Raw genomic sequence first — 17,052 nt, 5'->3', positions numbered from 1 at the left:
CAGCAATTCTCTTCTCTCCCCTGCCCTCCCTTCCATCCATCCATGTCCAGCAACTCTCCATTCTCCCCTGCCCTCTCCTCCATCCATCCATATCCAGCAAATTTCCTCTCTCCCCTTTCCCCTCCATCCATCCATGTCCAGCAATTCTCCTCCTTCCCCTGCCCTCCGCTCCATGTCCAGCAATTTCTATTCTCTCCCCTGCCCTCCTCTCCATCCATCCATGTCCAGCAACTCTCCATTCTCCCCTGCCTTCTCCTCCATCCATCTCCAGCAAATTTCCTCTCTCCCCTGTCCCCTCCATCAATCCCTGTTGTCCAGCAATTCTCCTCTCTCCCCTGCCCATCCTGTTTCTTTCCATCCCTTCCCCATTTTATCCAGCGTCTCCCCTCTCGCTCTCTCTCTCTCTCTCTCTTTCTCTCTCCTACTGGCAGCCTGGAGGAACCGTGAACTTACATGCTCTTTCCTTTCCTTCTCTGCCTCTCGTTCTCTCACTCGCTTACTCACTCCCTCCCCCTCCCTGGCAAAGCATAATACAAACATGCGCGGGACCGAACTCCTGCTGGGCGCGCCACTGCCAGCTTCCCTCCTCTGTCTTCCCTCCCCTCCATCCATGTACAGCATTTTTCCTCTCCCCCTCCCCTCCATCCATGTTCATCTCACTTCCTCGCTCTTCCCTCCTCTCCATCCATGTCCAGCATTTCAACTCTCTCCCCTCCCACCATCCTTGTGCATCTCCTTCCTCTGTCTTCCCTCTCCTCCATTCGTCCACCATTTCTCCTCTCTCCCTTCCCCTCCATCCATGTGTATCTCCTTCCTCTGTCTTTCCTTCCCTCCAACATTTCTCCTGCCCTCCCCTCCATCCATCCATGTCCAGCAACTCTCCTTTCTCCCCTGCCCTCCCCTCCCATCCATGTCCAGGGTAAACCTACAAAACAGATGAGGATGTGATTCCAAGTGCCCCAATGAAAGGAGAGTTTAATTCTACTTCCATTTAATTTTAATATATTCCATCGTCTTTATAAACACTAGGCTTCCCAAGGCAGATTACAACCAGACAGTTAAGATGAACCCCTCAGGAAACAGAATATTCTCACTGAAATCTGGCCATCTGAATTGTATAGAATAACAGTGAAGAAAAATGAGCACAAACTACAGAATTTATAATTGCTGTTTCTACTAGCTACAATAATTTTTGAAGTTGTTTTAGTGATATTCAATTATTTATTTTCTCCTCCACCTTGTAAGGCACTGCCTACCCAACAAAAACAGTGTTAGACTTGTTAAAGATGGACCAACAATAAAGAACAACAACGTGAATGCAGCAGCTCACAGGTTTGCTTGCTGTGTTTTGAGTGAACGGTGACGGCTGCGCGGAGGAGTGGAAACAGAGATTTACCAAATGGCTTCCTTCTTTACGGTGGACTAGATAGGCTGGCTCACTTCAACTTCACTCTCTAGTACCGAAGTTGCAGCGGCGAACTGGCAGGCGGCGGTAGTAAAAGCAGCAAGCAGGCAAGCTCGACTCAGTCCTTCGCTTCCCTGCCCTCTCAGCGTCCCGCCCGCCCAAAAGGAAATGACATCAGAGGAAGGCGGGACACAGAGAGGGCAGGAAAGCGAAGGACGGAGTCGAGCCTGCCTGCTTGCTGCTTTTTTTTTTTTTTTTTAATTCTTTATTTATCAATTTAGATATATTAAACAAGCAAAAATAAACTTGTCAAGTAAATAACATCACTGTTTAACTATATAAGGAAATCAATTAATATTCAAACATTTACAGCATGTTAATTAAAGTCCACATTATTGAGATTCAAAAATTACATCATGGATTCCAAAAGAAAATAATTAAGGAAGCCGCCCGCCAGTACTGGCACAAAAAAAGCACTGGGTAAGACTGTCATTTGGGGGGGCAATGCCCCCCTCGCCCCCCCAAACTACGCCCATGTACTTAGCCCCTCCCATTGCATCCCATGATGCACCGGGCATGGGCTGGGTGCCACTTTTTTAGAAGGGAGGACCTAGAGGCAGGAGGGAGTAGGCATTGCTTCTGCCCTCCTGCCTCCAACTCTCAAGGTATGTGGAGGGGTGGGGTCACTAGACCACCACAGAGGGTTTTGGGGTGCAGGGGGGCTCAAGAGGGGGATAACTAAACCACCAGGGAGTTTTTAAAGGGTTTTGGGGGATCAGGGCCAAGGTCCCCTGGACCATCAGGGAGGTATTAAAGGTTTTGGAGGGGGGGTCAGGGTCCACTGGACCACCAGGGAGTTTTAAAGGTTATGGGGGTTGGGAGGGGTCCAACCATCACTGGACATGCCCACAAGAGCTTTGCCAACTGCCCTTGAGAGCATGTTCCAGGAATGCTCAGACCCTTTTATTGACCAGCATATAATTTAAATGCTGTTAGTGTTGAGTATTGGTTGGTAATTCTGACTCGGTGTGGAGCTGGTGTTTTGCGCTGGAGATATGTGCAGATAAATTCATCTTTATGTTGTACTACTGTTACCACTGAGTTAATGCATTTGTTTTCTGTGCAGTGTAATTGGACCCCCAGACGAAGAAGACTGGCCTACTGACGTAGCCCTTCCAAGGCATGCCTTTGCCGAAAGGCCACCCCAAGCCATTGAAAAATATGTTCCAGATATTGATGTCCTAGGCAAAGACTTACTGCTTGTAAGTTTAAGAGTACAGCTTTTGTTACTATAATAATATAGGCATACCCTACCACTTAAAAGTAGATTTCTGCATGTTGGCAATATTATAATAGTAATACAATACTATAGCTCACACAGTGGGAAAGGACAAAACTGTCAGGTAACTATTAGCACCAGTTTCTTCTCTGCATTTGTTCTTCAAGTATGAAAGCAACCTGTGAATTCATTAGCATACAACAGATAAATTTTGTGGGAAAGAAAGAAGTGCAAAGCTCACGCATGCTCAATTCCATTAAAACCAAGCATACGCTCGAGGGAGGGGGAAGCAGAGCAGGCAGCGTGGTAGCAAATATCGCCACAGGAAAGCTTCTGGTGGCGGGACTTGGGTACCCCTGCCAGCCAAATCAGCAGACTTTGGGGGCCTGAACCCAAATTGGGGGTGCTAAGGCCCCCCATGGCTATGGCACTGTTGTTAATTATATGCTTATGGGTTCTTTTACTAAGGTGTGCTAATGGATTTAGCACAAACTAAATGCTGCACAGCCCATTGAAAAATGTCAGGAAGTATTTTTTCACGGAGAGAGTAGTGGATGCTTGGAATGCCCTCCCGCGGGAGGTGGTGGAAATGAAAACGGTAACGGAATTCAAACATGCGTGGGATAAGCATAAAGGAATCCTGTGCCGAAGGAATGGATCCTCAGGAGCTTAGTCAAGATCGGGAGGCGGGGCTGGTGGTTGGGAGGCGGGGATAGGGCTGGGCAGACTTATACGGTCTGTGCCAGAGCCGGTGGTGGGAAGCAGGACTGGTGGTTGGGAGGCGGGGATAGTGCTGGACAAACTTGTACGGTCTGTGCCAGAGCCGGGGTTGGGAGGCAGGGCTGGGGAGGTGAGGATAGTGCTGGGCAGACTTATACGGTCTGTGCCTGTGCCAGAGCCGGTGGTTGGGAGGTGGGGCTGGTGGTTGGGAGGCGGGGATAGTGCGGGGCAGACTTATACGGTATGTGCCCTGAAGAGCACAGGTACAAATCAAAGTAGGGTATACACAAAAAGCAGCAAATATGAGTTATCTTGTTGGGCAGACTGGATGGACCGTGCAGGTCTTTTTCTGCCGTCATCTACTATGTTACTATATAGGCTGCATGGCACTTAACACATGCTATGCCATTAGCACATCTTAGTAAAAGGACCCCTTAGTGAGGGAAATTATCAACATGGGCCACCATTAAGATATGTTAGTTTAGTGTTAACCCCAATTATTAGTAATTCGGTCTCACTGCATAAAATGGGACGTGCTAAAATAGCAGGAGTTAGTGGTAAAATAATACATTAATGGTAGCCCACTTCGATAACTATGCCCCTAAGTGTGGGTCCTGCCCTGTGTATGGATGCCTATAAAATAAGCACTAAGATATGTGTGTATTTTCAGAATAGCACTTTGGCAGAATTTTGACATATATGCACATATGTGAACACATACATGTTTATATGCCATTATTCTAAACATTTACATCCATAATCAATGCATAAATGTTAGTGCTCATTTTATAGACTTACCCCCTTATTGTTTGTGAATATACATATGGTTTCATACAGATATCGTAACTGTATAAAAAGTTATATAGATATTGCCCTGCTGAAAATTTACACCTTTGTGTACAAGGAAAGTGATTAGGTGTTTGATTAGGTATTTGGGTTTTTGTTTTTGTTATTTTTTTGACAGCTATGGCTAAAGCACAAGAGATCTAATGGATTGTCTGTATCTAATGTATTGTGCTACAACCATCTCACTTTTTCTACAGAATTGTTTGGCATTTAATCCAGCAAAAAGAATATCTGCCTACAGTGCTCTTTCTCACTCATATTTCCATGATTTGGAGAAACACAAGGAGAATCTGGACTCTCGCATGCCATGCCGCCAGAGTTCTGCTGAAGAGAACACAACCTGAGCCTCAGTAGACATCATGAAGTATAAACTAGAGAGGTGGACGTAGCTGATAGGTCACTATCTACTGTTAATTGGTGTTTGGAAGCTTCTGCATCTTTTCTGTGCTGCTTTTATTCTGAATAGCCTTCTGTTTTGTCCAAGAAACCATGTTTACTTCTATCAGATCAATGCAAAAAAAAAAAAAAAGCACCTATGGCTTTTATGTATGTATGTTTGTTTGTTTGTTAATCTGGAAAGATTCCAGGTGAAGAAATGCTGCTGACCAGTCATGCTGCCATTTTATTCTCCTCATGTTGGAAACTGCCAGTCACTGTCACAACAAAATGGAGCATCTTTCTCTGAAGCCTGATTGGTTACTTTAACTTGGTCTTTTATTATTACTGGCTTATTATAAATTCAGCTACTGTTAGTCATTTCCAAAAAGTATGTTCCGAGATTGGAAGCTGAGATCATAGATTGCAGCATTCCACTGCTCTCAGTAGAGAAAATAAGATGACCTTTCAGTGTACACATATTGAAAATCAGAGCTGAAGTAATTGACTTTAAGAGGCCTGGGATATCTGATCTTCAAAATATACGTCGGTTATATTTTCTCATTATAAATTTGGTGAACCCTTTAAAGCTCGTGGTTCTAAAAGACAGATATGGGTCATGAAGGTTCCCAGGTCGAAGCACAGTGCTGTGGCTTGGTGTAGGATTGCCCATACGTAGCCTTCTGCTGTGCATATGATATGAGTTTGCAAGAAACAGACTGATCTTGTCACTTGTGTGCATCCCAGATCGACGTAACACTTACTCTCACCGTTTCTTCCAGCATGTGTCTGTGAATATGATGTGGTAATGCCAAATTAAACCTTTTTTTTTTTCATCTCTTAGCATAGATACATATATGGTTCACACTTGAAGTAACTTGAAAACAACACTTGCTGCTGGTACAGCACTGCCTTACATTAACGCAACAAAAACAATTGTTTTAAAATTATTTTTAACCACAAAAAAAGCCTTTCTTTGCCAGATGTATGGTTTCTTCCCTGCACCTTATTTTCTGCAGTTTGTTTTTTCATTGGTGATTTTGTTAATTATTATTTTACTTTGTGAGACTGGACAGAATGTGGCAGTCCACTCTGTAGTAGTCCTGTAGTAGTATAGATCCTTAAGTTACACATAGAGGATAACGTTATAAAGCTTTTTCCCCATGTGTAAAACATGTTTTACATATAGAAAATGGCTTTTATAAAATTTTGTAGGTGACTGCACGCGTAGGGCAAAGAGCAGGTAGATTTGTATTGTTTATGTGTATTTTATAAAATATACAGGTCTACACATAGAATGCAAGCACATATTTCTTCGGAATCTGTGTGCTACTGGGACTGGTTCTGGGTTTCTGTTTTATAAAGACATATAGAAGCCTGTTTTGCCTTTACAAAATAAGTGCCTTTTTTTTTTACATTCTCCATAGGCACACTCTTATAAAATTAACACCCACAATGGGCATTGTTTACTGTGGGATGTTTTATCATGCGTGCTTACAAAAATACCTTTGTGTAAATAAACAAAGTCATCCCTGCATCAGTTTCTCTTTTGCTTTCTAAAAACGTAGCAAATTTCTTTATTTTACTGAATTAAGGTTTCTAATTTAAAAGAGACATGCAGCATCTGAGAAAGACATCTGCAAAATGTTGGAAGTGGGTTCTGATCCCAGGGAAATAGCCAGTAATTAAGGAACCGTTGAATGCTACCATTTAACAATTCTGATGGCAAAATGCCAAAAGGGCAATTCTATAAAAGTCACCTATATTTAGGCACCAACTACACACAACTTTATAGCAGCGCATACACATGTAAATGATGTCACTAATTACCATTTACATGCAGAAGCACTAGGCAGTATTCTCTAAAAAGTATGCCTAAGTCGTAGGGCGCATAATTGTGAGGTAGGCGTACCCATGAGAGGAGCATGAGTGCTATTCTATAAAAAGTGCACAGAAATCAAAATGTATTCAATAACAATGTGTGCAACTTAATTGGTTAGCTAGCTAATCAGTGCTAATTGGATGTTAACAAGCAATTATCAGCACTAATTGATATTAAGTAGGATTTAGGCACACAACTCGCTAAGTGTATTCTGTAAATGTGCTGCGCTTAAATTCTAAGTTGCATAGTTGAAAAAGGGGTATGGCCATGGGCAGGGCATGGGCATTTCTACAATCTATGCGCATTATTATAGAGTACACCCGCTCTACGCCTAATTAAGGTGTCAGGATTTACGCCAAGTAAAGCATGGCCTAAGTGGATGTGACCAAATTTGTTTGCTTGGGGAGGTGGTCAGCGTAATTCTATATACCGCATGGAAATTTAAGCCTATTCTAGAAAATGTAGGCATACTGTAAAGAATGCGCCTAGGTGTATTTTTTTACCCTGCATATTTTTCAGGCGCCATATATAGAATTTACCCCAGAGTGCGTAACTGTGAGGTAGGCCTATCCATGAGAGGGGCATGGCATGTCATGGACGTTCTAGCAACGCACACAACTTATAGAATACTATCACGTGAACCAAGATACGTCAACTTACGCTTGCCATTATCCTGGTTTAAGCTGTTGCACCTTAGTTTGGGCTTGCCGAAGTGTCTTTTGCGCTGATATTCTATAATAGGTTAGGGCGCCTTAACGCTGTTATAGAATTGGCCCCAAGGGTGCCCCATTGTGGCACCTTAGTATAGGTGCCACTTTATTTGCTCCCTGATAATAGTAGGGCCTGAATTTGTTTATAGAGAAAGTTAATACATTATAGACCTTGTTGGTTATGATGGGAAAAGTGTTTCTTTCCTTTGATTTGTTCAGAAAGGATCATTAAGTTCTTATTTTTAGACCTGATCCTCATGACCCTGCTATTTAACTGAAACTTCCCCCCAGTAAAGTGACACAAATATTTTATTGAACTATCTAAAATTCAAAAACCTTCAGCAATCTAGTCTATCTTCAGGTCACTATCTTTATACAGTTTCCATGTTTTTCACTCAAAGAATAGTTAAACTCTGGAACTCACTGCCGGAGGATGTGGTAACAGCGGTTAGTGTATCTGGGTTTAAAAAAGGTTTGGATAAGTTCCTGGAGGAAACATCCATAGTCTGTTATTGAAATGGACATGGGGGAAGCCACTGCTTGCCCTGGGATTGGTAGCATGGAATGGTGCTAGTGTTTGGATTTCTGCCAGGTACTTGTGACCTGGATTGGCCACTGTTGGAAGCAGGATACTGGGCTAAATGGACCCAGTATGGCTATTATGTTCTTACGTTCTTGATTTATGCCTAGTGCTGTTAACTCTGGTGCACGACAATTCCACAGTACAAAATGGTTGATATTAATTTAATATATATAAAAATGGCATAATCTTGAAGAAGAAGATGTGATGTGATAACATGTTGATTTATAGTATTATTTGGTTGAGCACATGGCTGTGTGATTTACTGAATCAAAAACTGGGCACTCCATTTCTCTCCACTGGAGTACCTGAAAACACTGATAAGCTTTTGTGCTTTACAGTTTGGTTACTGTACTAAACTCTTCTGATTTGTAGTCCTGTAGTGGAAACCAGATAATTAGAGACACTCAACCACCTCATTCTTTCTAATGAAAATGAAATGCCATCTGGCGCTGAGAAGTATAGCGGTTTGTATGCATTTCTAACAGTTAAGTGGCTGTCTGAGGGATTTTCATTTTGCTGGAAAGGGAAGAAATAAAGTGCTGCTCCCGCCAAGCTTGCGGTGAATGTATAACTAAGCATCTCTACAATCTAAAAATAGTGTATCTTTGAGCAGTCCACTTAGAGCTTCATAAGATAAGGGCCCTTTTACAAAGCCGCATACTGCCTGGCTACCACGTGGCCCATGCGGTAATTTCATTTTTTACATGCGTTCGCTACGCATGGCGAAAATTGGGTGGTAACTCTGACTTGACGCGCATAGGCAATTACTGCACGATTAACGCGAGAGACCTTACCGCTAAGTCAATGTCTTGCGGTAAGGTCTCAGACCCAAAATGGACACATGGAAATTTTTATTGTGCCGCATGTCCATTTTTGGCAAAAATTTTAAAAAGGCATTTTTTGCAGGCACGCTGAAAAATGGATCTGCGCTCACCCGAAACCTGCACCTACACTACCGCAGGCCATTTTTCAGCACACCTTAGCAAAAGGACCCCATAGTCTTTCCAAGAATGGTGCTTCCTTTCAGGTGTACATGCATGATCAATAGTTGGATATAGCAAGTGGGCCTATCACACATTTGCAGGGGAATTCTATATATGGCGCTGAACATTAGGCACTACTCGGCACAGATAAACGTTTTAACGGTGCAAGAGACCAAAACGGGGCAGAAATGGCAGATCAGCGCAAAAAAACACATTTATGTGTCCATTTATAGAATAGTGCCTAAGTGTTTCCACACAGATCTGCAAAGGGGGCGTGGTCATGGGAACAGCTTAGGTGGGTCAGAAGCATTCCCTTAAAATGCACGCAGTGTTATAGAATAGTGCAGATCTGCACCCAACTTGCGTACCAGGATTTACACCTGCTTTCAATTGCTACTACTACTACTTATCATTTCTATAGCGCTACTAGACGTACGCAGCGCTGTACACTTAAACATGAAGAGACAGTCCCTGCTCGACAGAGCTTACAATTAGTGTAACTCCTTGTGCCCAAAGTTGAGCGGCACTTTTCTGTAAAGGGTGGCGATCCCAGAACACCTGTTATAGGATACAGTTCAGTGCCGATTTTTTTTCAGTGCCAAATTTTGAGCACCATTTACTGAATCCAATTTTTGGTACCTGCTTAGTTGAGAATACCACATATCACCCTGAGAACTGAGCTTGTTGCAATGTATCATTTGACTACTTTTTTAAATCAGTTGCTCTTATAGAGATGAAGATAGGAGCATATGCATACGTAGGCCCATTTTAGATAGAATGTAGAAATTAAAATTGATATGTCCTCATCAGAATGTTTACAATTTCAACAGCATTTTAGAAACGGGTCTGTCAGTGTAGAAGCTTTTGTACAATACATGCAGGGATGCACATGTGTGGTGGCATGTGCAGCAAGAGCATCCATTTACAGTTGTAACCATGGAAAACAGTGGTGGAAATACAGCAACTATATGCTGGCATTTACATTTTTGAAAACTACATGTGTGAGTACTCCTACTTAACTACAGAGGCCGCAATCTTTATTTAATTTCATTGAGGAAGGGAAAATAAACCCTCCTATAAAAGACTGGATGAAACAAGCACTTTTTAAAAACTTACACATGCCAGGCAGCAGCTGTAAATCCCGAGGTTGATATATTGGGACATATATGTGCCCTCCCATGCTAAAATGGGAAATAAATTCATTTGTAGGTTTTGGTTCCATCAAAGCCCCAACTACACCCATTTCTTCACTCAACAAGTAATTAAACTCTGGAATTTGTTGCCAGAGAATGTGGTAAAAGCAGTTAGCTTAGCAGGGTCTAAAAAAAAGTTTAGCTAATTTCCTTAAAGAAAAGTCTATAAGCCATTATTAGGTGGACTTGAGAAAATGCACTGTTTAGTCCTAGGATAAGCTGCATAAAATCTGTTTTACTGTTCTGGGATCTTGCCAGGTACTTCTACCCTGGATTGGCCACTGTTGGAAGCAGGATACTGGGCTTGATGGATCTTCAGGCTGTCCCAGTATGGCAACACTTTTGTTGTTCACGTCATAAGAGGTTTGCTATGAGGACAGCCATCATTTAATGCACTTTATCCAGTTGGATAGCAGACTGCATCTCTTTCGCTTATGCCCAGGCTGGGCTGACTCTTGGGGATCATGTCGTGGTTCACATTTGTCAGAGCCATAGCTGCACTGGTAGCCCACTTGAGGTCAATCTCCACTGAAGAGATTTGCAAACCTGCAGTTTAGTCTTGGGTCCACACATCTCATTACTGTCTAGAGCAGGGGTTCTCAACTCAGTCCTTGGGACACACCAAGCCAGTCTGTTTTTCATGATATCCACAATAAACATGCATGAGATAAATTTGCTTGCACTGCCTCCATTGTATGCAAATCTCTCTCATGCATATTCATTGTGGGTGTCCTGAAAACCTGACTGGCTTGGTGTGTTCCAAGGACTGAGAACCCCTGGTCTAGCGCGACATACCCAACGCGACAACCGGACAGTCCTACAGAATTTGCTTGGTGTCTAGAACCCAACTCCACCCTCCTAGGCCCATTTTTATTCTGTTCCAGGGTACACCTTCACAAAAAGAATGTATATATGTTCAGGTTTAATTGGTTTCTAATTGGCTTTGCCATTGCAAATCCATATTATGCTTGGGTGGTTGTTTTCAGTGAGCCTGGTAGCTAGGGATTCTCACATGTGAGAAACTAAGTCCTACTTGTCCTTGGAGAAAGCGAAGTTACTCACCTGTAGCAGGTATTCTCCAAGGATAGCAGGATTACTATTCTCATGTACCATTCTACCTCCCCTAAGAGTTGTATTTTTTTCCTTTAATATTGTACTCGGGTCCTGAGCACTCCCGCTGGGTGGGATGGCACTTGCGCATGCATGGTGGGACGCTGCCAAAGGCTTCTTAAAGTAGCAGAATGCTGTGGTGTGCCCACCAGGGCTCCGTCGGATGACATCACCCACATGTGAGGGTACTAGTCCTGCTGTGCTTGGAGTTGGAGAACACCTGTTACAGGTAAGTAACATTGCTTTATCCACAGTATATGCTAGGTGAAAATGCAGTGCTCGTGTGCCACACAACTCGTATTTCTGCACTAATAAAACAACAATGAACTAGCATTCAGTGTGTTTCTGAGATACTCAGCTCTGCAAGTCCGGGGGCTGAGAGGCTTCTAGCTCAACCACTTGGTGCCGAGAGTCAAATTTTTGCAATGTATTATTTCACTCCTGGAGTAATTAATAAAATTATATAAATATCTTACTTGATAACCTTTTTTTTTTTTTTTACCTATCCTATGTCTGTGGAATAGATCTTGAAGACAGGGCCTTCCTGCCTGCCCCCCTCCCCCCAGGAGTTGTTTTCTGTATGTGAGCTGAAGCAAGTGAAATTCAAGCTTCCATTTGCTCTGTGGAAAAGGTTTACTCTGCAAAATAAAAGGTCTCTACAAAGTCTTTCATTGAAAAGCTTTTGTTCTCCTGTGGTGCAGATATGCTCTGTGTCTTTTCTATTTAGCTGAAAGATCACATTGGCACTCACACTGTGGAAGTCCTTTATGTTGCCTCTTCATCCTTAATGGCAAGAGCACCCTTGTACTAACTGCTGCCAGAGATGAGGAAGCCCTCTGGTTATTTGCTGCCTAAACATTTGCTTGATTTTGTGAATTCATTCCAACTTGCTCGTGGGGCAGAATCCCCCAGTTTCTGCACCCCTATTATGAAAATGCATGGTCTTCCAGCTCTTTTTAAACATACACCATTAAAAAAAAGAGCAAACAGCTGCCTCCAGTGTAAGTTTCCAAAGCCTTAGACAGGAGGGCACGTCCCAGCCTATTTTCTATGTAAACCAGTCTTAATTGGAGAGCAGGTTGGTCAGAATAAGACCGTTGAAATGTAAATAAGGTGTTTTTGTCTGGTTTTCCGCCCTGACATCCTCATGGCTCTGAATTTCATTTTTCAGCTGAATTCTGCAAAAACTTTCAGACAACATATTGTTTTCTACCCTAATATAAGGTTGTAAAACAATTAATGGGATGTTTAGAGCATGTTTCAAAAAGATTTTCAAGAGAAATATTAAAGTATGTTATGTACTCAAAACATTTAAGAGCAGCCATTTTCCTCTGTCATTGTTTATCATGTATTAGCCAGATGTGTTCCTGGAAGCACTGTGAGGCCTAGTGCCAGATCCCCTTTTACTCCTCCTCTATGGGCGTTTTTTCCTCTTTCTTTAATAGATTTTGTGCTCAGAATAATTGTACTGATAATACACTCATTTTGTAAATAACCTACAGCCTCTTTTTCAGTTTAAAGTGGCACTCAATAATTAGGAAATGTTACTCTAAAGACCTTTAAAAGTGTCCTGCCTTTGAATGAATGATGTAATTTGTCTGGACTATGTACTTATATCGTAAGAACTAAATTGTCTAATATATAAGTATAGCATTTATTGTTCAGATATAATAGTCCTGTACTCTTCTAGTGGGAAAAGAAATGATGGATTAGATAAGCTGCTCTGATTTCAAGGTATTTTGCATTTAACGTTCTTGTTAAATGCACTGCACTCATGATTTAGCACCGGCTGGTTCAATTTAAGTTAAAGCCTAGGTAAAGCAGCTGAACAATGGCGGGCATTTGAAGTTGGTAAGCAAAGTAAACGCTTGATGTATATACAATTGTTATTTTCTAGAGGGTTTTTCTTCATAGGAAACAGCCATGCAATAAATTAATACAACTTGCAATAAAATGAAAAGGACAAGGTAGAGAACATGAGCCATAGCTATTCTGGTCTGTACCTTGGGTTCAAATATATACCAGTCGTGGAGGGTGACATCAGTATCCCACAAAGCAAAGCAGCAAGGCCTGCTAGCAAAAGTAAAACCAGGCCTGAAGCAATGGTTCAGAGAAGATATAACAATACACCCATTTGTCACAGACTGCCATATCTGTTTTAGAGAGTTTTTGAGGGTTTTTTCTTGATACTGTTAGCAAATGGCTATATGTTGGTGCTTGTATGTTATGGATGAACATATATCTCTGTGGAAGCCTGGGGCTCCTAGGACTTTGTGGGATACAGACAGCTGCCTACAAATAGCTGCTTCATGTTATGACCCTACATAATACCTGGGCATTTCATTATGAGGCTGCTTGGAGGAAAGTAGGAAAAAGCTTAGAGGTCAGTGGTGATAGACAGCCAGAAACGTTGTCTAGAAAGAGAAAGCCTTACAATACCACGCATCTCCGGTTTATTCATAAGCAGCATAGCTCTGTGACTGTGGAGCAAGGGCTTGCATTCTGTATGCAGCAGAGTATCTACTATAATAAAACTCACCCTCAATGTTCTGAGGACACTGACGTCAGTGAAGCCAAGCCACTGACTTCAGTTCCTTCAGGTTTGAAGGTTCGTGGTGGTGAAGCCACCGAGCCCCGCCCTCGCGTCAAACGTCATGACATCGAGGGCGGAGCAAACGTTGAGGGTGAGTTTTATTACTGTACCTGTGCCCCGCCCTCGCGTCAAAACGCAATGACGTTGAGGGCGGCCCAGGAAAATCGCCACCCACACAGAGCTACGACAACGCTAACAGCGGCGGCACACGAACCAGCTACAACCGCAACGAGCCACGGGGCGGCCCAGGAAAATCGCCACTGTTCTCCGTATGTGAGTCACCCCCCCCCCCCAAAAAAAAAAGCTAGCGCCTGTTTAATTGCTCTGAGAAACGGACCTTCTTTCCTAGTTTTCAATAACTCCTTAGCCATGGTAGATGAGTTCTTCATTGTAATGTATAACATTTAAAATATTTGTTTTCATACCTGCCACTCTTCCTCATGAATATTGAGATACTAGTAAAAAAGCCCCGTTTCTGATGCAAATGAAACGGGGGCTAGCAAGGTTTTCTTCAGAGTGTGCATGTGGGAGTGTGTGTGTCCCTGCCCTCTGCCCTCTCTCCCTTCCCCTGTGCTGTCTGTCCCCTCTGCTCTCTGTCCCCTCCCAGTCGAGTCCTTCAGTGTTAAGTTTGCTGCTGTGCTGTGTTTGTGTTACAGAGAGAGTGAGGGCGTCTGCCCTCTCTCCCCTCCCCCTTCACTGTTACAGAGAGCGATTTCGTGCTGTGCTGTGTTTTCCTTCACTGTGTTACAGAGAAAGCGAGGGCGGGGCAGACACTCATGGGGAAACCGGATATCTCTGCCGCTTCACACTTCCAGCTGGAGGCTTCATTTAGAACGTTGGTGGTGCCTTTTATATATAGAGAAGATGGCTGGTTTTTGATAAATCAACACAAGAATCTGATTTTTTATAAGGTTTGTTCATTTAATAAATGCTTACAATCAGCAAACCGTTTATGCCTTCCAAAGGACTAAGGGAAAGTATTGTAAAAGCAGAGAATATGACAGACTTTCATAAAGTTCTTAGCATACTTAACACTTGCTACATTATTTCTTCTGCTGGAAATAGAGAGTGGATTAAGAAACTGTAATCACATAAATGTCAGATGCCTACTAGAACAGGCATCTTTAACATTAATCATACATTTATATTATCATAATCTGAGATCTGCCAACTGCTACGTCTCTTTTCTTTCACACATCATTCATATTTTATATCAAATCATTTTATACTGAGGATCAGCACAAGGCTCATAAAATAGTCAGGGTATGTGTTATAGTATTGGGATAACCATTCATACCTAGTCACAATATTTGATTTCACTGTATAACTTCATACTTGAAGCTCATTCTGTTACTGTTTTCATATCAAGGTGCAGGCATGCACATGTATGTTTATTTCTGTGCCTTTTGAAGGTTAGGCGTTACTTTGTGTGACAGTATGTTTGGTAACCTGTTAAATGCTCTGTGTACTGCTTTTGGTATCAGCCAGTTAAAAAGAGAGTGCCTTGCACAGGGCCGGCTCGAGACAGAAACATAACAAACCTGTACTTGGGCCACATTCCCTGGGATGGCATATTGGCATCATTTTGAAAAGACTACAGATGTGCTTTCGATTCATTAATGATTTAATGCACATTAACCTATGAATTAGCATGCATACAATTTGCATGTTAAAACATTCTAATGCACATTTTAAAAATTGTAAAGCACAGGCTGAGTAAACAACAACAAACAATTCAGAGAAGGGAGTGGTCAAAAATTATTTGCTTAGGGTGGCAAAAAAACTAGAGCCAGTCCTATTTAGTACATTACCTGTAACACGTACAGATGCTCGGGCATTTCATTAGTGGTTTATCTGGTGGTTGGAAGGTGGGGATAGTGCTGGGCAGACTTATATGGTCTGTGCCAGAACCAGTGGTGGGAGGCGGGGATAGTGCTGGGCAGAGTTATACAGTCTGTGCCCTGAAAAAGACAGGTACAAATCAAGGTAAGGTATACACAAAAAATGTCACATGTGAGTTTATCTTGTTGGGCAGACTGGATGGACCGTGCAGGTCTTTTTCTGCCGTCATCTACTATGTTACTATGTTACTTTTTGTTTGTTTTTCATCAACTATGACAGAACATCTGTGGAATACAGAAAAACAAAGTGTAATGCATCACATTATTGACATTCCTTGTATGACAATTTCTGCCAAGCAGAGCCTTTAAGTACAGATACCTTTTACTTTCCTTCTGTTTCTTCATGAATAAAACTTCCTCCCTGGAGTGGAGGAGTAGCTTAGTGGTTAGTGTAGCAGAACTTGATCCTGGGGAACTGGGTTTAATTCCTACTACAGCTTCCGGAGGTGCGAAGGTGGTAGAACGAGAGGACATGAAATGAGAAGGGGGACAGACTCAAGAAAAATGTCAGGAAGTATTTTTTCACGGAGAGAGTAGTGGATGCTTGGAATGCCCTCCTGCGGGAGGTGGTGGAAATGAAAACGGTAACAGAATTCAAACACGCGTGGGATAAACATAAAGGAATCCTGTTCAGAAGGAATGGATCCTAAGGAGCTTAGCCGAGATTGGGTGGCAAAGCCGGTGGTAGGAGGCAGGGCTGGTGGTTGGAAGGCAGGGATAGTGCTGGGCAGACTTATATGGTCTGTGCCGAGGACAGGTACAAATCAAAGTAGGGTATACACAAAAAGTAGCACATATGAGTTTATCTTGTTGGGCAGACTGGATGAACCATGCAGGTCTTTTTCTGCCGTCATTTACTATGTTACTTAACCCTCCATTGCCCCAGGTACAAATAAGTACCTCTATATACTATGTAAACCACTTTGAATGTAGTTGCAAAAAAACAAACAAACACAGAAAGGCAGTATCAAACTCCTTGACACTCTTGACAATTTTCTGCAGAGAGTGAGTGAACCAAAACTGCTAAAAAACAAAATAAAATTATGCCACAATTCCTTCTGTTATCTTATGCCCAAGTTGTGCTGTACAAGATGAAATATGCTCCATCGGAACTGGACAAGTTGTTGCTGATGGTACTAGAAAAGCAAAGTTGTGTATTTATTCTCAGCTAAAAGAAAGATTTGTTTTTGCAAGAAGAAAAGCATCATTAGTAGTTTTTTTTTAATGTACACAAACTAAATTAAAAAATTGGCTTACATATTTATCAGCCCTTTATTTATTTATTGCATTTGTATCCCACATTTTCCCACCCATTTGCAGGCTCAATGTGGCTTACAGAGTTTTGTTATGACATTGACATTTCAGGACATCAGATACAATTGGTAATGTATAAAGATTTGGTAAGGGAAGCGAGAAGGAAAGGTGTACTGCAGGATAATATTGAAGGTGGACTTTAATAACTGGGTGGTTTG

At 42.2% G+C, this 17,052-nt stretch overlaps 1 protein-coding gene across 3 annotated transcripts in view; it reads left to right on the top strand.

Moving 5' to 3' along the window:
* CDK6 (cyclin dependent kinase 6) overlaps positions 1 to 6,160 on the top strand; it is a 319,355-nt gene extending 313,195 nt beyond the window's left edge. For all 3 annotated transcript variants that reach the window (XM_030200353.1, XM_030200368.1, XM_030200362.1), the window contains 2 exons: positions 2,532 to 2,667; positions 4,448 to 6,160. In XM_030200353.1, coding sequence (XP_030056213.1) covers positions 2,532 to 2,667; positions 4,448 to 4,594 — 283 coding nt within the window. In that variant the 3' untranslated portion in view covers positions 4,595 to 6,160. The remainder of the gene's footprint in view (positions 1 to 2,531; positions 2,668 to 4,447) is intronic.
* The last annotated feature ends 10,892 nt before the right edge of the window (positions 6,161 to 17,052 follow it).

This window comes from Microcaecilia unicolor, chromosome 1 (genome assembly GCF_901765095.1).
Source record: "Microcaecilia unicolor chromosome 1, aMicUni1.1, whole genome shotgun sequence".
Classification (NCBI taxonomy): domain Eukaryota; kingdom Metazoa; phylum Chordata; class Amphibia; order Gymnophiona; family Siphonopidae; genus Microcaecilia; species Microcaecilia unicolor.
The sequence above is the reverse complement of the archived record's forward strand: the minus strand, read 5'-3'. Positions and strand labels throughout refer to the sequence as shown.